Source organism: Sphaeramia orbicularis, chromosome 15 (assembly GCF_902148855.1).
Source record: "Sphaeramia orbicularis chromosome 15, fSphaOr1.1, whole genome shotgun sequence".
In the NCBI taxonomy this organism is placed as follows: domain Eukaryota; kingdom Metazoa; phylum Chordata; class Actinopteri; order Kurtiformes; family Apogonidae; genus Sphaeramia; species Sphaeramia orbicularis.
In genome coordinates this window covers 9,808,000-9,832,240 of record NC_043971.1, presented here as the reverse complement: position 1 = coordinate 9,832,240, position 24,241 = coordinate 9,808,000, and the positions used below count along the sequence as shown (strand labels likewise).

General features: G+C 34.0%; 1 protein-coding gene across 2 annotated transcripts in view; it reads left to right on the top strand.

Annotated features, from left to right (window-relative positions):
• The window catches only part of adgra1b (adhesion G protein-coupled receptor A1b), a 667,465-nt gene that overhangs the window by 164,188 nt on the left and 479,036 nt on the right, over positions 1-24,241 (top strand). For both annotated transcript variants that reach the window (XM_030155759.1, XM_030155758.1), the window contains exon 7: positions 17,465-17,678. In XM_030155759.1, the coding sequence (XP_030011619.1) occupies positions 17,465-17,678 (214 nt within the window). The remainder of the gene's footprint in view (positions 1-17,464; positions 17,679-24,241) is intronic.

Below are 24,241 nucleotides of genomic sequence, written 5' to 3'. Positions count from 1 at the left end.
CCATTATTTTGTCCAACCCCTGTACAACCAGGTTAAATTCCTGCTTAATTTGTTAGATTTTTTAACTAGTTACAACATTTGCAGATATAAGGTCAAGACTTAGTATGTTATTAAAGGACATAACAAGAATATATTCATTTTCTGTATTTATTAATATCAAATATGCAAAGAAACAAAATAAAACAAAGCAAAATAAGATAAAAACATCAAAAATAAAATTTAAATGTACAGAATTGGCCTTCACGTATGTGTCTACATGTGCATGGTCGAAAAGAGTTGGAAGAAGTATAAACTAACTTTATTACTTATTAGTTTACTAAGGTTAATGAAGTTACCATATTTGGTTCCTTACTCATAAGTGGCAAAAAAAAAAAGAATACAAGGACTATAAAAGAAACGCACTAGTAAGGTGAAAGGAACATGTGTTTTTGAACATTTTCACATTCTCACATCAAACGTAAAATGTGGAACCTAAACTAAAATGGTTGTTATTATCTTCAGTGTAATTTTTGCTTTTCAAAAAATTCATCCCAGGGATCGGATTAACGCCATTTGGTGGGATGGTTTTGACCTGCAGGCCATATGTTTGACTCCCCTGCTGTAAAAGGTTAATAACAGTAACAAATCATTCACCTCCATGTTCAATATCAGCCGTTTTTTTTCCTCTTTTGACGGTATTTTAGGTTAATGTTAAAGGGTTCATATTTATCTAAACCCACTTTTATTAGTCTTTGGTTCATTTATTTGTGTATTTGGACCCTAATAGTTCATGAAGTTTGAATTTGAACCCTCCAGGTGCTGCAAAGTTATCTTTCTATTCATTTTGGCAAAAATCGAGTAGATATCTACAACCAGTTTTAATTCCTTCTTAATTTATGTTTTATAACTAGTTACGTTACGACATGTGCACATATAAGGTCAAGACTTCCAACGAACATTTCTCTGAGTACGACATAATTGTTTATCAGCAGCAGCAGTTGTAGTAAAAACTGAAAATATGTCCAAACTTCGAGCCGATTACCTAAAATGTTTAGCTGTTGGTTGAACAGGACAGAGCAGCACAGCCAATAACCCGGAGGGGGCGGGGCCTGATGTGGCTCATGTGCATTTAAAACCACCTTTCTAGTGTCATTACTCAGAAATAGGGTTGAAGATGGACCTGTGGAGTTGAATTAATGAAGAATTCAAACCCAAGCAGAGCATTTACAGTTTATGTAGACCACAGGGAAATGTTTGAAAATGCATAATTCCATTTAAAAAAGGAAAATATCGCTCCTTTAAAAGGGTTCCATATCAATATATATACATTATTTATAAACCATCTGATCTGGTGGCATTAAACCAGTTTTCAGATTACTGTTTATTTGTCAAATAGTGTGAGTTTGAACCCTCCAGGTGCTGCAAAGCTATTTTTTATATTAATTCCAGCAAAAATCGAGCAGGTTTCTACAACCTGTTTCAATTCCTGCTTAATTTGTTACATTTTTTTAACTACTTACGACATTTGCACATATAAGGTCAAGACTTCCGACGAACATTTCTCCGAGTACGACATAATTGTTTATCAGCAGCAGCGGCTGTAGTAAAAACTGAAAATATGCTGATTACCTAAAATGTTGAGTTAACAAAAAAAATCTAAATCTTACAAAGTGTATTTTTTCGCATTTTTTTAATCAAAATATCTCATCACACTTAAAATAAGACATAATCACCTAAAGAGTAACTTTTCAGTGAGATATAAGAACTTATTTTTACACAATAGACCTTGAAAATCTTATTTCGAGAAATCTTACCAAGATAATTGTCACTTGTTCCATTGGCAGATTTTTTTTTTTTTTTTTTATTGCTTAATTAAAGATTTCTTTGCTTGAATTAAGCAAAAAATCTTGAATTTATAGATGGAAATTAGCACTGCTGGTACAATCTGGTATATTTACAGCTGTGATTGTTGTAGATGCACTGTACCAGATAGATAGATAGATAGATAGATAGATAGATAGATAGATAGATAGATGTTTCCACAAGAAAACAAAGAAACAAACTAACAAAAAAAAAAAATCAATGTAATCATTGCTAAATATGCAACAGAAAAGAATACATATTTAATTTTAATTCAGGTAAATCATGTCCATATCTCTACTACTGATATTGATCCTAGTCTTTTAAACAAGTATTTTCTTAAGTCAATCCCGAGCTCTATATTTTTGAATAAAAGTTAATTTGTACATCTTTTAAAAAGTTTTAGACTATTTTAATCCATCTTCCAGGCCATTCCAAAGCTTAACCCCTCTAACTGAAATACATCTACTTTTGCAGACCACAGGGAAATGTTTTAAAATGCATAATTCCATTTAAAAAAAAAAAAAAAAAAAAAAAGCAAAATATCACTCCTTTAACACTGGTGGGATGAAAGCCACAGCACATGTGTAAAGTGCAGCTCACATGACATATATATATATTCACTGCCGGACAAGCTCGTGCTTTCTAGGGTAGTATTTATTGCATGATGACACAGTGGTGCAATTGGTCATTAAGAGGAAAAGCCCTTCTTCTTTTAGCCTGTGGTGTGTCTTTAATCACTGCCCTACATAAAAAAAAAAAAAAAAAACTACAAAAAAATAACTAAAAGTAGCCCGTCGGTGAAGGATCTGATATTCAGTCACACTTCAGTCGCTTTGAAAAAAGGGGATACAGAGGGAACAGATGAAAAGCACAGAAGATCTTTTTTTGGACCAAAATCAAAAGCGAAGTAAGACTTTACTGTCTGTGAACAAACAGGGAGAGGTAGCAATAAAACAAACAGACCCTCCAGCATCGAACCAAAAGACCTGTCCATGTGTCCGACAGGGTTTATGGTTCCAAGGTCTTACAATTACCAGTATGTTTGAAAGGCTGACAGGTGTGAAGACATACTGAGCTTCAGGTCTGGTTTGTCAATAATTACAGACCTTTAGAGTGTGTCACAGTGATTAAAATGACAGATTTTTGGCCCAATACCACTGGTTATATGAATGTTTTAACTGGAAACGAATTAACTGTGAGGTTAAACAAAACAGAAGCTTTAATATGTTACATTTTGACATTAAAATACCTAAAATGAGTCATCCTGGGGTATATTTTATGACTATTGTATACATGTAAAATTCAGATAGTTAACTTTATTCATCCATCCAATGTATAAAATTAAGGACGGAGGCAGTAAAGCCAGGTGTAGATTACTGCATAAAGGGAGACTTTTATTTTCCTTGGTCAGGATATGTACAGTCAGTCCAGCTTGGATTGCCAAGGCTGACAATTAATACTGAACAAACAAGAACTCAAACTATGAATTATGAAAGAGCTGCAGCATCTGAAACCGACCACAACGAACATTTGACAGATAAACAGAACCACAGTGCTTCAGTTTCAGTTTCACAGTTTGTCATGTCTTTTATGTGTTGTCATTGCCTCTCTCAACTCACCATATATATTTTTTTTAATTTTTATCAATTACTAGAAATTTCAGACGACCCCATTCGAATTCCAGGAGACCCCACGTTGGGTCCCAACCCTAAGGTTGAAAAACACTGACCTAATATGTATACGGTTCTATCACATTAAGTTGTCTTTTGGGTTTCTGGGGAAAAAACAGCTTCTCTACTTCGCTTTGTTATATATACAGGGTGGGGAAGCAAAATTTACAATATTTTGAGGCAGGGATTGAAAGACAGTGTATGACCAATTAGTTTATTGAAAGTCATGAGAATTTATTTGCCACAAGAAAATTGACATAATAGAAAATGTTTTTATTCTATGTGTCCTCCTTCTTTCTCAATAACTGCCTTCACATGCTTCCTGAAACTTGCGCAAGTGTTCCTCAAATATTGGGGTGACAACTTCTCCCATTCTTCTTTAATAGTATCTTCCAGACTTTCTGGTAATAGTTTTGCTCATAGTCATTCTCTTCTTTCCATTATAAACAGTCTTTATGGACACTCCAACTATTTTTGAAATCTCCTTTGGTGTGACGAGTGCATTCAGCAAATCACACACTCTTTGACGTTTGCTTTCCTGATTACTCATATGGGCAAAAGTTTCTGAAAAGGTATGGATAATAGTGTTAGGTATGATTATGACATCAATATATGTTTGGTTTCAAAACAATTGACGTAGTGCCTGCTGAGAAAAAACAACTAAATGTTCATTGTAAATTTTGCTTCCCCACCCTGTGTGTGTGTGTGTGTGTGTGTATGTATATATATATATATATATATATATATGTATATATGTTAAATTCCATTGCGCGTTCGGAATAAATCACTAAATCAAATCAAAATCAAATAAACAAATTTTTAAATAATAAGCTTTCAATCCTACTATCCCATCCCACACAGATAAAATGTCTTAAAGCTTTAAAAAGTGAATTCAACAATATAAGTTTGACGCATAAAGAAACTCCTAAAGCCAGTAAAAAGTTAGCAGTCTTCCCTCAAAGTTCTGACTTGTAGCATTCAACTCCTATATATATATATATATATAGATATATAGATATACATACTGTGTATCAACACAACCCGTCTTCTTTCTCTTTCCTTTCCCACACACACATCTACACATATAGCCAATAATTGCCTTTTCGTCTGGCAGCGTCCACCAGTCAAAGGCATGCAGCCGCCCTCTGATTCTTGGCTCAATGCTTTGATTCAACAGTATCAGCATCAGCCAAGACAACAGTCAATGGGCACCATGCTGTTTGTGCTGCTCGTCCCCACAGGACGTTACAAAGCCTTAGTGTTGCAGAGGATCATATCATGGATCCTCGCACTCCAACAGGGTCAGCTGAATTAATGGCATGGTGTGGTATATTACATCATTTGAATATCACTGTCTAATACATGGCTCTTTCGATTATACCAAGGGTGTCAAACATGTGGCCTGGGGGCCAAATGTGGCCCGCCAAAGGGTTCAGTTTGGCCCCTGGGATGTTTTTGCCAAGTGCAAAAATTCCACAGTCTTGAATTGAATTAAGCAAAAAAAAATTTAGCTTGAATAAAGGAAAAAAACTTTAATTAAGTAAAAACAAATCTTGAATTAAGCCAAAAAAATCTTGAATTAAGCCAAAAAAATCTTTAATTAAGTAAAAAATAATCTTCAATTAAGCCAAAAAAATCTTCAAATAAGTAAAAAAAATCTTCAATTAAGTAAAAAAATCTTCAGTTGAGTAAAAAAAAATCTTGAATTAAGCCAAAAAAAAATTCTTCATCTACGTAAAAAAAAATAATCTCGAATTAAGCCAAAAACAAATCTTCAAATAAATTTAAAAAAAAAAATCTTGAATTAAGCCAAAAAAAAACTTCAATTAAGTAAAAAAAATCTTCAATTGAGAAAAAAAAAAAATCTTCAATTAAGCCAAAAAAAATCTTCAAATAAATTTAAAAAAATCTTGAATTAAGCCAAAAAAAATCTTCAGTTAAGTAAAAAAAATCTTTAATTGAGTAAAAAAAATCTTCAAATAAATTTAAAAAAATCTTGAATTAAGCCCAAAAAAATCTTCAATTAAGTAAAAAAAAAAATAAAATCTTGAATTAAGCCAACAAAAACTTCAATTAAGTAAAAAAAATCTTGAATTAAGCAAAAAAAAACTAGAATTAACAACTTAATTTTTTCCCTTTGTTTTAGTGCAAAAAATAACATTAAATTATGAAAATATTGACATTTCCAAACTATCCTGTAACAATAAAATGTGAATAACCTGAACAAATCTGACCAACCTGAACTGTCTGTAGAAAATTAAGCCCAATTTGAACTCTTTTCTGCCTGTTCCTCAGTGTTTTGTGTCTTTGTAGATCTGACCTATAATGCACATGGACAAATAATAAGTTGAAGAATAATGTTAAAATTGCAATAATTTTCTTATGTTTTTTTTTTTTATTTAAATTTCAGTTTTTCAGGGTTTTAAGTATTTTCATAATTTAATGGGGCTTTTTTACACCAAAACAAAGACAAAAATTTGGAGTTGTCATTATTTATAGGTTATTATGTTATTATTTTACTGGTTCGGCCCACTGCAGATCAAATTTAGCTGAATATGGCCCCTGAACTAAAATGAGTTTGACACCCCTGGGTTATACACTTATGATTATGAACTGCTGATATAGAAAACTGAGGTTGAAGCTCTACATGTGTTATTTGCGACCGTTTAGTTCAGGGGACACATACAGTGCAATGTAATCGCATGAAGGCCAGATCATTGAAACAGTACTAACAGTAAAAAAAAAAGTAAAATTGCGTGATGAAAATGTGTGTGTCTACAAATAATCCTTTAAAAAAAATGTGAATTACAATAACAATCTGCAAATTCTGGAGAAAAATAGGTGCAATTTTATCAATATTATGTGTTTGCACTTGACTGTAAGCCCGGATACGTTGAGTTTACTTAAAAAAAAAAAAAATTTGAGAAAAGTGGTTACATAATGATTAATGAACTTTATAAGTACATTTAAGTACCATTTTAAGTGACATGTACTTAACAAGTTCGGGTTATGAACTTAAGTACATTTAACTAAAAATTTTTTATCGTAAAATCAATAAAATCATAGTCAAATTTAAGTTAAATGTGCTTGAAAAAGTTTGTTTAATTTAAATCTATTTAACTTAAATGTATTCACACATTCGACTATATCTACACATGAGTTGGCTGTACTTAATATTTTCTAGTTATGTCATCAACTTATATTTTTAAGTGTGTTCTAATTAAGTTTACTTTCTAAAACTGAGAAAAGTGGTTACCTTAAAACAATTAAGTAATGATCAATGAACTTAAGTACATTTAACTTGCATTTAAGTACAATTTAAAGTTAAATATACTTATACAAATTCTAGTTATGAACTTAATTACATTTAACAAAAAAATCGTATCGTAAAATCAATAAAATCGTAGTTAAATGTAAGTTAAATGTACTTAAGTAATAAATTTGTTTAATTTATATCTATTTAACTTACATGTATTCACACATTCGACTATATCTACACATGAGTTGGCTATACTTAATGTTTTTTAGTAATGTCATCAAACTTATATTTTTAAGTGTGTTCTAATTAAGTTTAGTTTAAAAAATTGAGAAAAGTGGTTGCCTTAAAAAAATTAAGTAATGATCATTGAACTTAAGTAAATTTAACTTGCATTTAAGTATGATTTTAAGTTAAATGTATTTAACAAGTTCTAATTATTAACTTAAGTACATTTGACTAAAAATATCATATCGTAAAATCATAGTTAAATGTAACTTAAATGTACTTAAATCATAAGTTTGTTTAATTTACATCTATTTAACTTAAATGTATTCACACATTCGACTTTATCTACACATGACTTGACTATACTTAATATTTTCTAGTAATGTCATCAAACTTATATTTTTAAGTGCGTTCTAATTAATTTAAGTATATTTGACATCCAGGCTTAGTGTATTAGTAGGTTATTGTGGTAATATTTTATTGATGTCTTCTTCAATCTGTGCATTTAAAAGGATGTATAAATCCACTATAATAACAAAATATAGAACATTAGAAGTACGCATAAAATAAGATATTATAGTTAATTGGTTATCATGATATCATGATAGGAAGATACTATCATATTTATTGATGATTGTATTTGGAGTAAATATTTGGGGTGGATATGTATATTACAGTTTATATTGAAAACGGTTGATTATTGCAAATCTGATTGTGTATGAGGCGACTAAAAAAAAAAAAAAGTGTATATGAATGGTTTTTATGGATGTTTTGTGTTATTGTAAAAAATATACAGAGGAAAATGTGTGTTAACAAAGCAAAGGAGGCGGATCTAGTTTGATTATTAGTTTGTAAAAAGGGGGTGGGAGTCAATAAGTTATACTTCTTCCCACTCCTTTTCGAGCGCAAAAAAATGGTATTTATTTATGTTTTGACCATGTTGTATGATTCTTTATCTGATGATTCTGTGTGCTCGAAATAAACTACTACTACTACTACTACTACTACTAATCCAACCCACTTGAGACAAAAGTATGGCTTTATATGGATCCCTAAACGAAAATGATTGATTGTTAATATCTTTAGTGTAATTTGTACTTTTTCCCATCCCACAGGCTGGATTGGACCCTTTGACACCCCTGGTAGATTAGATTACATATGACCATGAACAGTACCATCATGCTCAAGTTCAAAGTAAACTTGCAGGTCACAAACATTTCATCCACTGCATCCAATATGGATCTCTGTTATTTATTTATTCATTTATTTATTTTATCCAATGCACAGTGCAGTGTAAGACTTTATGACCCATGTATTGGATTGTCTGTCAAAAGGCAGCAACATCTACAATTGATTAGAATACAAGCGAAAGGAAAGCGCTCGCTTACGCTGCTCTTTGGAGCATGTCCAAGGAAAAGTCTGGCCTAGTATGAACAAACTGGCCCTGAAGGAATCCCTAAGGTGGTGCAGCGAGTTGGCAAGACATGCGTCTAATTCCACATCCAAAAAAAGCACGACCAGCCTGTGTTCACCGGCACGTCTCAGCAGATTCATAGATGTATACTTCCATCTGATATCTACTATATCCACATTATTAACCCATAAAGACCCAGTGCTACTTTTACGACAGGCTCCAAATGAATGTTTCTTTATATTTAAATGGAATTCTGCATTTTCAAACATTTCCCCATGGTCTATAGGGTGGGGAAGCAAAATTTACAATGAACATTTAGTTGTTTTTTTTCTCAGCAGGCACTACGTCAATTGTTTTGAAACCAAACATATATTGATGTCATAATCATACCTAACACTATTATCCATACCTTTTCACAAACTTTTGCCCATATGAGTAATCAGGAAAGCAAACGTCAAAGAGTGTGTGATTTGCTGAATGCACTCGTCACACCAAAGGAGATTTCAAAAATAGTTGGAGTGTCCATAAAGACTGTTTATAATGTAAAGAAGAGAATGACTATGAGCAAAACTATTACGAGAAAGTCTGGAAGTGGAGGAAGCAACAAAAAACGTACCAAAGTTTTTATTAAAGCTCTCAAATCCAAAATCCTAAAGGATCCAACCAAATCCATGAGAAAAATGGCAATTGAACTTGAGGTAGACAACAAGACCGTTAGAAATGCAGTAAAATATGATTTGAAGATTTAAATTCTCATGACTTTCAATAAACTAATTGGTCATACACTGTCTTTCAATCCCTGCCTCAAAATATTGTAAATTTTGCTTCCCCACCCTGTACATCAGTGGTTCTCAATCTCTTTCTGTGGGGCCCCCCTTTGGAGGATGAAAAATCTTCAGCCCCCCCCGCCCCCCAACCCTAGCAACATTGTAACAGTGGTGCAATTACAACTTTTATTGAAAGAAATGTCAATATTGTAACAATACTTTTTGCTCTTCCTTGAATAATTTGTTGTTCAAATTAAAAATAACCTAGATTTTTGCTTGAATAATACAAATAAACTCAACAAGACTGCTCCCTGAGACAATATTTTTCCAAATAAAAATTGGAAATAAAAAATTATCTTACAACTATGACAATAAAGTTACTTTTTTTTAGAACAACAAACAAATTTTGGTAATAAAGATGAACATTTTAACAATATCAGTGGCTGCAATGAGCCTGTTTCCACTGCACATCTCAGAACATTAAAGTGCAAACTGTACAAACTGTGCAAAAACAGAAACATTCCACATTTTTCTTTTCCAGTTCAGTCCCTGTCCATTGTCCAAACCTAAACTCTTTGTCTAGTCTAGTGACAGATCACCATGGCAGTAGATTTGTTTGTTGTACATCCCTAAAATAAGTCCTGAGTGCTTCAATGCTAAAACATTAGTTCCACGTGCTACATGTTCTAACCTGAAGGAGAAAAAAAAAACTCCAACCACCCAGGAGTGATCCCATGCCCCCCCGGCATGCCTTTTCGACCCCCCTGGGGGGCCCGCCCCACACTTTGAGAAACACTGGTCTACATAAACTGTACAGGGTGGGGAAGCAAAATTTACAATATTTTGAGGCAGGGATTGAAAGACAGTATATGACCAATTAGTTTATTGAAAGTCATGAGAATTTATTTGCCACAAGAAAATGTACATAATAGAAAATGTTTTTATTCTATGTGTCCTCCTTCTTTCTCAATAACTGCCTTCACACGCTTCCTGAAACTTGCGCAAGTGTTCCTCAAATATTGGGGTGACAACTTCTCCCATTCTTCTTTAATAGTATCTTCCAGACTTTCTGGTAATAGTTTTGCTCATAGTCATTCTCTTCTTTCCATTATAAACAGTCTTTATGGACACTCCAACTATTTTTGAAATCTCCTTTGGTGTGACGAGTGCATTCAGCAAATCACACGCTCTTTGACGTTTGCTTTCCTGATTACTCATATGGGCAAAAGTTTGTGAAAAGGTATGGATAATAGTGTTAGGTATGATTATGACATCAATATATGTTTTGTTTCAAAACAATTGACGTAGTGCCTGCTGAGAAAAAACAACTAAATGTTCATTGTAAATTTTGCTTCCCCACCCTGTAAATTCTATGTTTAGGTCTGAATCCTTTATTAATTCAACTCCACAGGTCTGTCTTCAACCCTATTTTTGAGTAATGAAAACAGAAAGGTTGTTTTGAGCACTGGCCCTTTAAATGCACATGACCACACCCCCTTTAAGGTTGTTGACTGTGCTTTCTCTCCCGTTCAACCACTTGTGTTCATTAATAAAGCCAACAACTGAACATTTTAGGTAATCGGCTCAAAGTTTGGACATATTTTCACTTTTTACTACAACCGCTGCTGCTGATAAAAAATTACCCTGGGTTACAAAAAAATGTTTTTTGCAAGTTGTCTTGGTTTTTTCAACTGAATTAGGACCATTTTGCACCGCTAAATCCAAAAATGACATCTGTTTTTCTCAATCAGGTCAGGTTTTTTTGCTAATATGATTTTGAAAAATTTGATCTTCTCACAAAATATAATAATTAATACCAAAATAAGATTGGTAAGCACACGTCATGAAACTTGTGACTTGATTCCTGTTAGGTACAATGGTGTATTCACCGCAGATGTAGCAGAATACGTCAGGCTTATTTTTGCAAGATCTTCTAGTCGAAGCCATTTCATTCACCTGTAATATTAAAAAAAACATTAATCATAAATTGGCAAAAGTAAAATCTTCAGAACTCGTTTACTGCAAGAAATATGAAAGAATTTTGTATCATATGATGTGAAAATGCCCATAAATGTAAGCAAAAATGTTAAAAAGCCAATATGTAGCATAGTTCAGAAAGTTGACCCGATTGAGCAAAATTAATGTGATTTTTGGATTCAGCACACCAAAATTATCCTAAATCAGCTCAAAAAATTTAAACAATAAATTTGTTGTTGACCAGTGTTATGCCATACTTGGAGAAATGTTCGTCGGACGCAGGGGGGTTAAACTCATTGTAGTTCAGGGGCCACATTCAGCCCAATTTAACCTCAAGTGGGCCGGACCAAAAAAATAATAGCATAATAACTCATAAATAATGACAACTCCGATTTTTTTCTCTTTGTTTCAGTGCAAAAGAAACAAAACAAAAAAAATCCAAAACATTAAATTATGAAAATATTTACATTTACAAACTATCCAAACAACAAAAAATGTGAGTTATCTGAAAAAAAAAAGAAGTTTCTTAAGAAAATTAAGTGGAATTTTAACAATATTATGCCTCAACTTATACATGTGCATTATGGATCAGTTCTATAAAGGCACAAAACATTTAGTAACAAGCAGAATATTGTTAAAATTGCACTCAGTTTTCTTGAGACATTTCAGGTTATTCTCATTTTATTGTTAAAGGATAATTTGTTCATGTAAATATTTTATATAATTTAATGTTAGTTTGTGCACTATAACAAGGAGAAAATGTTGAAGTTGTCATTATTCATAGGCATAACATAATATTTTTTCCACATTAAACCAAGAAGAAAATTTGGAGTCATTATTTAGAGGTTATTATGTTATTATTTTGCTTGAGATCACAATAGTCTGGATGTGGAACCTGAACTAAAACTAGTTCAACACTCTTGGTTGATTATGTCTTCAGTGTAATTTTTACACTATCCAAGTTCATTCCGGATTGCTGGATTGGACTCTTCAGCGGGCCGGATTTGGCCCGTGGGCCGCATGTTTGACACCCCTGGTGGGAAGTCTTGACCTTATATGTGCAAATGTTGTGATGTAACTAGTTATAAAACGTAACAAATTAACCCTTTCATGCATGAATTATGAGAACCTCAGTCAAGATTTTTTTTTCCTGAGTGTTTTTATTCCTTTTTAGGCATGAAAAAAACAATGCAAGTGAATTTTTTATTTTTTTTTTTTTTATGAACCTATTTTTCATGGAGTTACAAAAATGTCCACTCAGCTGGACACCATGCATTTAATTTTTGAGGCAAAAAAAAAATCATCAGAAAGTGAAAACTATGAAATAAAACCATTTTTCACGCTGCTAATCTGATGTTTTCTAACATTTTAACATACTCTAATACTAGTTATTACTCACTTCATGAAGATAATATACAAAAAAAAAAGAAACTTTTTGATTATGAAAACTTTTAAATTACAGTCTAATAACAATGAGCTATTGATTTACACTAAAACATATTTCTGCAGATCAGGTTTATAAAGAAAAGCAAAGTTACAGTCATGGTATGAATTGCAGTGTATGTGATGGTGTTGTGTTGGATGATACGAAACTAAAACAACAAAACCCATGAATATGCAAGAGAACAGCTGGAGAATAACTGTCCACTGTACTGACCAGTATGCATGAAAGGGTTAAGAAGGAATTAAAACAGGTCGTAGAAATCCACTCAATTTTTGCCAAAATGAATATAAAGATAGCTTTGCAGCACCTGGAGGGTCCAAATTCAAACTTTTAGAACTATTAGAGTCCAAATACGCAAATAAATGAACCAAAGACTAATAAAAGTGGGTTTAGATAAATATGACCTCTTTAACCCTTAAGTAATTTATCAGCATTTTTTTTAATAAAATCCATGAAATTCTTGGCCTCCGAAAAGAAAGTCGACAAAAACACAACTGACTCGGTGTTTCACTTCAACCTCTAGTGTTTTCTATACAGTCCATGTGACATTTTTAGATTAGGTTTCCAGACATGTCTTCATACTATATCTCGTCATTGTTTTTATATGTAAGAAACAGAAAGCTGTTGGAGTGTGACTTGACAGCTGGAATGGATCATCCGCACTTTAATGGAGGATGGTTTCTCAACCCATAAATACCCAGCTCTTCTCTTTATTGAACATTTCTTCAGTGATTTATCACCATTTATTATAATATTGTCTTCTGAATTTGGCGTTTCTTTTGGTGAAAATCAGGTATTTTCATATTTTTAATTTACTGATCATATAGATGTTCATTAAAGCTCAGATTAAAGTTGAGGGTTTCTATTTCAGAACCGGAGAAAACTGAAGAAAAGGTGACTTTCTCAGCAAATCCATCCATGTCCATTCACTGTTATTTATTTTTTTAATATTTAACTTTTCTTAAGCGATTGATCACCATTTATTACAATAATTTCCTTGGTATTTTGCCTTTTTTTCAGTGAAAATCAGGTATTTTCCTATATTTGATTTTAAAAGTGACTTTTTCAGCAAAGATATTGATAAATGAATGTAAAAACAAGTATGTCCATCCACTGTCATTGATCCAACTCCATGGGTTTTACTGGAAAACCAATGTTGTAGAAGATGACGGTGTTTCCATGGTAACTACAGAGCCTCTTAACATCCAGATGGCTCATATCTGATGACCTTGAAAAAATGACGAACTGTATTTTACACCAATTATTTATATATATTGATAGGATAAGTGGATCAGCAGATATTAAACAGTTTTGATTAGTAGACGATATTGTTTGATGGCGGTTGTTTGCACTGTAAAAAAAAAAAAAAAAAAAACGCAGTAAAACAAACTGTATTATTCCGACAGCAGGGGTGCTGAAAAAATACTGTAAAATAACGGAAAATAACCATCTGATAAAAATACGGTAATTTTCCTTAATTAAAATACAGTTTTTTTGCCCTAACTTTACATGAGATTTTGCTTTTTTGTTTTTTTTACTTTTTAATGTTTAATAAAGAATATTTTCATGTAAAATTAATTAAAACAATCAAATTACCTATAAATATAAATAATTTTCAATTAGACTGAGGTGTACAATCCACTGATTAAAAACTGTATTTGGACAGTTTATCAGTGCTTATACATGTTATACATTCACAAAAATACATTTATTCCACATTTCTGTTGTGAGACCTCCCGTAATTACCCAAGATATTTGTCAATTAACAAACAAATCATGTTAAACTTACAGAACAAATACTTCTTTTATGGTTAATTGTCAGTAATTTTCTCTCACTTTATTATTTTTTTTCGAGTGTTAAACTTTAAATGAACAGTTTAATCCCATAAATAGAAAAGAAATATTTGTGAAATTACAGTACATTTGCAAATGTATTTTAAATGTATTTTTCTGTGAAGAAAAAAAAAATCTTTTAAAAAATGGAAATTTTATGGTTATTCACAGTTATAGTTTTTTCATGTTATTTTACATTTGACATGTAAAATCACAGCCTATTTTTGTCATTTCATTGATATTTTCCTGTGTCTTAAAAATGCAGTAAAAATCTGTAAAATAAACAGTGAAAATTCCATGAAATTACAGATTTTTTTTACATTGTAAAGTCGGTCGCACCAGTAAAATAATATAAATAATAGGATAAGAACTTTTGAGTGGAAAATGTTTACATGTACGAATTGTACTTGAACAAAACATGAACAAATATGAACAACCTGAAAATTCTTAACAAAAAGAAGTGCAATATTAACAATATTACGCCTTAGTTTATCATTTATACATGTGAATCACAACTTGGCGATCACAGTGGATCTACAAATACACAAAACATTTAATAACGGGGAGAATATTATTAAAATTCCACATACTTCTCTTAAGACATTTCATATATTGACTTTTTTTTTTTTTTTAATAAAAGGCTCGTCTATAAATGTAAATATTCTTTTGTAATGTAACTTTTTTTTTACACTAAAACAAAGAGAAAAATTTGCAGTTTTCATAATTTTCAGTAATTTTATCTTGTTTTATTATTATTATTATTATTATTATTATTTAACAGTATTAACCTTTAAATTAACAGTTTAATCTTCTAAATAGAAAAGAAATACTTGTGAAATTACGATACATTTGCAAATGTATTTTAACTGTATTTTTCTGTGAAAAAAGAAAATTCTTTTAAAAAATTGAAATTTTATGGTTATTCAGTTACAGTTTTTTCATGTTATTTTACATTTGACGTGTAAAATCACAGTCTATTTTTGTCATTTCATTGATATTTTCCTGTATCTTAAAAATACAGGAAAAATCTGTAAAATTAACAGTGAAAATCCTGTTAAATTACAGATTTTTTTTTTTTTTTTTTTACAGTGTGGGTCTTCATGGGTTAAGTCGATCTCATCTTAAATCTCCTATATTCTACACATTGACTTTTGGACTTAAACACGTTCCCTTGTCCTCTAATCTCAACCTTATCATAGCCGTATTTTCTTGCAAAACAGAAAAAAAAAAAAAAGCTTGGGGACTTAGCCAGCTGCTAGGTAAGTAATCCTATCACTGATGTTGAGGCAGGTTTCCATTGTGAACATGTAAGGAGTCAAGGAGAGTCCAGGGGAGCGCTCAAGGCTGTTCTCCTTTATCAGTCGTAGTTCATCTCACACAGCAACAACATGTGGGAATGACGGGGGAGGTGTGTGTGTGACCTTGATTGAATGTGTTTGTGTGTTGACAATTTTTTTGAGGGCATACATGTGAGTAGGTAAGATAAGATTAACTGTAAGTACGACACGCTTTCAGGTATTTGCGCACTCCTGTGGTCTCATTTGTCGAAATCACTGAGTTTAATTCCTATAATACTGTTTGCGGATGTGTTGATATTGATATGAAGCCTCCTGGCAAGTCAACAGAAGTCTGAACAGCAGGACTTAAATGTCTGAAATTGGCTCTTTTTAAGAAAATGTGTTGTGGTCATGGGGTTTGACATCAGTTTGGTAGAAATGGGCAATAATATGGAAGTAAATCTGTCTCGTCAGATTTTGAATTATAAAAGCTGTTGAATTTCTAGCACTGAATTTTTTTTGCACTGAAATTAAGTATCTGAATTTTTTTTTGTACTGAAATTATCTGATTTTGTTTGCACTGAAATGATTTGATTTTTTTTGCACTGAAATTAAGTATCTGAATTTTTTTTTTTGTCTCTGAATTCAACTATGTTCATAAATGTAGAATTAAAAAATTCAGATGCAAAAAATTCAGACGCTAAAAATTCAGGCACAAAAAATCAAAAGCTAAAAATTGAGATGCAAAAAATTCAGATGCAAAAAATACAAAAGCTAAAAGTTCAGATGCAAAAAATTGAGATGCAAAAAATTCAGACACAAAAAATTCAGATGCTAAAAATTCAGATGCTAAAAATTCAGGTGCAAAAAGTTCAGATGCTAAAAATTCAGGTGCAAAAAATTCAGACGCAAAAAATTCAGATGCTAAAAATTCAGGTGCAAAAAGTTCAGATGCAAAAAATTCAGATGCAAAAAATTCAAAAGCTAAAAATCAGATGCTAAAAATTCAGACGCAAAAAATTTAGATGCAAAAAATTCAGACACAAAAAATTCAGATGCTAAAAATTCAGACGCAAAAAATTCAGATCACACATACGGGACACCAAGGATAAGCAATGATTCTATCTCAAGTCGAACCCACAGCCAGCCAATCAAGTTACATTAGGTTGGTCATGTGACACTGATGCAGGAAGACGGTCAGCAAGGATGTGTGATCTGAATTTTTTGCTTTTGAATTTTTTGCCTGACTTTTTTGCATCCAAATTTTTTTAAATTCTAAATTTATGAACATAGTTGAATTTAGAGACAATAAATTCAGATACTTAATTTCAGTGCAAAAAAAAAATTCAGATACTGAATTTCAGTGCAAAAAAAAATTCAGATAATTTCAGTGCAAATAAATTCAGTGCTAGAAATTCAATAGCTTTTAGAATTCAAAATCTGATGAGACAGATTTACTTCCATACAATAAAACCCCAGTATCACAAATGAACCACAAATGAAAGGGCTTTGCAGTTTGTAGTCCATAACACTCTCTGTTCTTTGACCCTTGGTCCAAGCACAGAACCCCCCCCTCAAAAAGACCCTTTAATGGGGAAACCAAACCCTAAAAACCATCCATCCTGTCTCCATCCTTTTCTCTGGAGGATGCATGAATGACCTTTAACACTCTTCCTCTACTTTACCTCTGCTGGAAAGGGGGGAAGGGAAGGTTTACAGGCTGACTTTCCTGTTCTATCCTCTCCTCATCTTCCAGATGGACCTCTGGAAATGCCCTTGTTCCAGCTCATTCCCTCCCAGAGACAGCTGGTATTTCGGGGCGACAGACTTCCCCTGCAATGCACCGCCTCCTACCTTGACGCCTCTGTGGAGCTGCGATGGCGTCATAACGGTCATGTAGTGTCCACACAGGTGGACCGTGGAGTGCATGTGGAGGAAACCCTGCTTCATGACTGCAGCCTGTTGACCAGGTAAAGGAGAAGGGATGGAGGGAGGGAGGGAGGTGGAGGAAAGGGAACTTAGAGGTGGTTAGCTGTTGACTAACTTGTTGCAATAGCTGGTTTTCCGCTAAATAAAAGCAATATTTCTACAGTTTCGACCAAGTACTTGTAGGTCAGTGGTTCCCAACCTTTTTTGGTTTGTGACCCCATTTTAACATCACAAATTTCTGGTGACCCCAGACATTCAAAACAGATACTTTTTTTTTTTTTTTCCTAGAATTAATTTGTTTTTGATCATGTCATAGTTTTCTATACTATGTTACAGATAAACGTAAATTTTAGAGGACATTCAGTCTATATAATGTATATTATTATGGACGGAGGCAGTAAATCCAGGTGTAGATTACTGCACAAAGTGAGACTTTGATTTTCCTTGGTCAGGATATGTACAGTCAGTCCAGCTTGGATTTCCAAGGGTGACAATTAATACTGAACAAACAAGAACTCAAACTATGAATTATGAAAGAGCTGCAGCATCTGAAACCGACCACAATGAACATTTGACAGATAAACAGAACCACAGTGCTGCAGTTTCACACTCAGTTTGTCATGTCTTTTATGTATTGTGATTGTCTCTCTTAACTCACCATATATTTTTTATTAGTAAGTTGGGTTTTGTTTTTGTTTTTGTTTTTTTTATAACATTTTTATCAATGACTAGAAATTTCAGGCGACCCCATTTGAATTCCGGGCGACCCCATGTGGAGTCCTGATCCCAAGGCTGAACAGCAACAACACTGTTGTATGTGTTTCCATTGAGTGTCTGGTTTCTGATGTGTGGTTCTAGTAAAGCCCCGTCCCTCAACAGGTTGTAATTCTCGTAAAATACTGTATAGTTCTCGTAAGAAGCTCGTTTAAGCAGGATGGATGCACTGAGTTTGATGCCAGACCTCCACGGTGTTACCACTGTAGTGTCGGTTCATCAACTGCTATTGCACTGAATGTGTTAAAAGAAAAGGGAACTGTCATGGAAGTTTCTAATGCCATGTTTCCACCACATGGAATTGGCTCGGCTCGGCTCGACTCGGGTACCAGGTCTTATTCCTGGACACCGTTTCCATTACAGGATACTACAGACTTTACAGTGCCTGGACATCATAGCGATGCGGTACGTTATTTCCGTGTCGTCTGTTCAGAGAGTTGCTTATAAACTGGCTCGCTTCGTGTTGTCTTGTCAAGCTCATGCTGAATTTTTACATCTGAACCTCCTCGACAAACCATGGTGTAGTTTTACGGGCTGTCATCATGTGGCTTAAACTACCGCTATATTTACTGTCAACTTCCGCATTTGTTTTTTGTAAAATGGCGGGTCACAGAGACAACTCTCTGACCAGTCAGTGGTCTGCAGTGTTTATACGTCATGCTTTAGTATCTGGTCTCCAGTCCTGGAACCTCGGCGGAGGTGATACCAAAAAACTAGTACCAGGTACCAGATTCCAGGTCCTTTTTCGTAATGGAAACGCAAAAAGGCCGAGTCGAGTCAAGCCGATACCACGCAGTGGAAACGTGGCATAACACTCTGGACACAATTTTGAAACAAGAACATAAAAACTCACTGAATGGGGTTAAAGCATATATATTGTTACATATGTAAGAATATTGAGACAACAGACCACACTCGTCCAAAACCTTGTCCCCTGTTGTCTGATCAACAGAAGAATTTTCAAAGCTCATACATGTTTAGTCTTTTCCCACGTCAGGTGAACTACCAATTGGTTGGTTCCTCTTATCTTTCTGCCCCCTGTGCATATTTCCTTGAATGGAAGACTTGTAAAGGGAAGTCAGTGGTGTTTCCTTAAAGAGAGAGTCGACGGTAAGTCTCTGACCCAGTGGTTTTCAACCTTAGGGTCAGGACCCAACGTGGGGTCGCCTGGAATTCAAATGGGGTCACCTGAAGTTTCTAGTAATTGATTAAAAAAAAAAAAAAAAAGTAATAAAAATATATATGATGAGTTGAGAGAGACAATGACAATACATCAAAGACAAGACAAACTGTGAAGCTGAAACTGCAGCACTGTGGTACTGTTTATCTGTCAAATGTTCATTGTGGTCGGTTTCAGATGCTGCAGCTCTTTCATAATTCATAGTTTGAGTTCTTGTTTGTTCAGTATTAATTGTCAGCCTTGGAAATCTAAGCTGGACTGACTGTACATATCCTGACCAAGGAAAATCAAATTCTCACTTTGTGCAGTAATCTACACCTGGCTTTTCTGCCTCCGTCCATAATTATTACATTATATAGACTAAATGTTGTCTAAAATTAACTTTTATTTGCAACATAGTATAGCAAACTATTACATGATCAGAAAACAAATTTTAGCAAAGAAAAAAAAAAGTTTCCATTTAGAATGTCTGGGGTCACCAGAATTTTCTGATGTTAAAATGGGGTCACGAGCCAAAAAAGGTTGGGAACTATTGCTCTGACCCATCAATTTGTGGACAGTGAAGGAAACAACAGGCTTGACGTTCACAGCAGGTGGCCACTGCGACGTTCCACTTTCTTCAACAGAACGTATAATCGTCCCAAGGCAAAGTCTTTATTTATGGCAGCGGCCACACAGAATGGATTTCTGGGCGAGAATTGTACATCAGGAATTCACCAATGAGTTGTGGATCAAGAATTTCCAAATAACCCGGGCAACGTTTAATAAACTGTGTGATGTTTTTGAACCTCTCTAGGCTCCAGACTTGTCCTGCCCATCGTGAAGCAGTTCCTACACAAAAGCGAGTGGCTATTGGCCGATACAAACTAGAACCACCTCTTCTGAGTACAGGGGAGATGTTTAGCATGAGCAAAACCACCATGCACAAATGTGTGAAAATGCGCAAAATGTGTTTCCATTACACTTTTGCACTATACCTCCATATCAAAACGTCTCAAAAAACACCCTCATGAGAGCGTAAGATTTTTTTTGCGATCTTTGACAATTTTTTGCAACATTTCGGTGTTTCCATTACCAGTTTTCTATTGCGCAATTTACATTTTGAGCATTTCTGAGGGTAATGGAAACCCAGCTACTGACACATGAACTGAACAATGTACACTACAAACAAAAAGTTAAGGATATTTCATTTTTCTGGTCAGATTTTTTTGGTCATTTTTGCCATTTGTAAATAAAACTATGTCTGGTCATTGAAAAAATGTGTTTCAATTCACTCACAAAAAAAAGTAAAAAGCGCTGTGCAAGAATCCCAACTGAAAAAAACAGCCCAAAAATTAAAAGTATCTTTCACTAATACTGTTTGTAGTGTAGGTAAGCCTAATCAAGCACAATAACTCAACACCATATGTAGGAATTTTTTCTTTTAAGGATAGTTTTCAGATGTAAACATTTTGATAACGTTATGTTTCACTCTAAAACATAGAGAAACATTTGGAGTTGACATTATTCAGAGGTTATTATGTTATTATTTTACTGGTCTGACCCACTTCAGATCATATTGGGAGGATGTAGACCCTGAACTAAAATGAGTTTGACACCTTTGCTGTATGAGGTTTGTTCCAAATGAATGCAAATTGTTAAGGCATATTTGACGTTAAAGAGTTCAGGCAAACAAAGCCATTTGTATAATAGGTTATTCCCTAATCCTGTGAGAATCAATAAGAGAATCAATAGGGAAGCGACTCAATAAGTGATGTCAGTAATGGCTGAATTCTTATCAATTCCCATCCCTGTGCAAAGGCTTGATTTTTATTGAGCTTCCTTGTGTTACACGGACAAACATATGCGCTTGTAACCAGTGTAGAGCACCTCTTCATTCATGTGCTTCCTCTATCGCAATGGTTCCCATCCTTTTTTGGCTCATGACCCCATTTTTAACAGAACAAATTTCTGGTGACCAAACAGAGAAATTTTTTTTTAGCTAAAATTAATTTGTTTTTGATCATGCAATAGTTTGCTCTACTATGTTGCAAATAAACGTTAATTTTAGACGACATTTAGTCTATATAATATATATTATTATGGGCGGAGGCAGAAAAGCAAAAAATCCAAAACAATTATAACTTTGATCTACACCTGGTAGATCAAGGTTATAATAGTTTTGGATTTTTCATTATAATTTTATTAAGTTTTGACTTTTTTTTTTCTCTAATTCAGTTAGTTTTAATTTGTTTTTAGAGCAGGTGTACTAGTTTTTTTATTAGTTTTCATTTTTTTTCTAAATGCTTAGTTTTAGTTTAGTTTTATTATTAATTGTAGTTTTATAGTATCTGTTATCTTCTTCGCCGATGCATTCAAATAAATCCCAGACAGGACTCTGCTGCTGTCTCCCAACTTTAGTCTCCATGTTTCCAGGTAGAGTGGGGACCAGAAGACGACTAAACGACAAGTGACAAGAAGTGACGGACCGTGAAGTATGGTGTCGCTAGCTACAATTGCTACAGAGAAATAAATCGCTTTCGTATCAATCCGACGTTGACAAAGACGAAAACGAAGGGAATTTTATCCATTATTTTTATGTTTTCGTTAGTTTTGTAAGCACGCAAGACAGTTTCAGTTAGTTATCTTTTTTTCCTTTTAATTATAGTTTTTATTTATTTCAGTTAACGAAAATGTTTTTTCAGTTCTAGTTTTCGTCATTTCATTAGTTTTCGTTAATGATAATAACCTTGGTGTAGATTATTGCACAAAGTGAGAATTTTCTTTTCCTTGGTCAGGATATGTACAGTCAGTCCAGCTTGGATTTCCAAGGCTGACAATTAATACTGAACAAACAAGAACTCAAACTATGAATTATGAAAGAGCTGCAGCATCTGAAACTGACCACAATGAACATTTGACAGATAAACAGAACCACAGTGCTGCAGTTTCAGCTTCAGAGTCTGTCATGTTTTTTTATGGATTGGGATTGTCTATCAACTCACCATACAGGGCTCGTGACTGCGACTGAATTACGGTCGCATGCGCCTGAGAATTTCGGTAGTGCGACTGTTTTTGAGATTACGATGGCACAGTGCGCCAATAAAAAAATGAGCAAAAATTAATATGTGCGCCTAGAATAATGGCTGCAGAAGTAACTCGTCAGCTGAAAATAAACAAGCTCCACGCCCCGCTGACTGAAGCGGAAAATCTAGTCCCCGCCCCCTCGCGTGCGCATCTCTGCGGATGGTCCAACACTGCATGACTTCGATGCACTGCCAGCGGTCAGGAAGTACCTACACTCTGGCACCAGGTCAAGGAGGCCTGACTTCAGGCGTGGTGCAGACCACAGTGACTAAGGGCCTTTAGGCCATGAAATAAAAAAGTTGGTTGTTGCAAATAATGGTGTGATTCGTCTTTCTTCTCCAAGAACAAACTAAAGTATATACCACACATTGACAATTGTTTTGCACCTGTGTCAATGTAAGCTTTTTCTTTCATACTCTATTCAAATACTTTATTCTAGGTTGTTAACATTGCTTAAATACATATAGGAATTAGGGCTGCACGATTAATCGATTTTAAATCGAAATCGGATTTTTTAATTAGGACGATTTTTAAAAAAGGGAAATCGTAAAATCGATGTCATCTCTCTCGTGCCTGCGGGCCGTGCGCTTGCGGGCTCCCGTAGGCTCCTCCTCCTATCAGTGACAGCGGTCTGTCACAGAAGTCCGTGCAGTGGCCGGACTTTAAATGTGTTCATGAGCCCGCAGTACTTATAGTAATGTAAGCCGTGGCTTCACGCACGGATCCCGCAACTGAAATAGAACTGCATGCGGATCACTCATCTTCCGTTGTCCCGGATCCGTACCGTACTGTCTTCTTCTGATCCGGGTCCGGGTCTCGGGGTCATCAGCCTCAGCAGAGGAGCCCACACAGCCCTGTGCCCACACACATCCACCCGCTCCAGGATAGAATCCCTCCAGTGTGTCCTGGGTCAGTCTATTCCACGCACGGACCCCTCAGTTTAAACAGAACCGCATGTGGATCACTTATATTAACCTGGTCCACGCACGCACGCACGCACGACTGATGCCTGTCACTGAGTTACATTGGTATCACTTCTGTGGGCCCAGATACCCAGGAAAAAATAAATAAATAAATAAAATTTAAAAAAAAACAAAACAACAACAACACACACACACACACACACACATATATATATATATATATATATATATATATATATATATATATGTATATATAAAAATAAAATTAAATAATTAATTTAGTCCTCTTACTTGCTAAATTTTTCATTCACAAATGTAAGTTCTGTAACACAAAAACAAATATTTATTTTTTGAAAGATGTTGAACTTTATTTAAAGCTGTTAGATAAATCTGGAAACAAAAAGGCTATAAAAAACATAAGGATTTGCTCTGATTTGGACATTGTATTATAGTGTATTCCCCCTGGCAAACTTATGTTATTTTCTTGTTGCATACATTGTTTGTATACTCTATTTCATTCAATAAAGATTTAATTAAGAAAAAATAAACTTCTGGGGGTTCATCACGTGATACCATCACAGATTTGAGGTCAGAGCAGTGCCTTGCATTGTGGGCTGCTCACGAAAACGACATGCTGACTTCTGTTGTCTTTTGTAGTTTT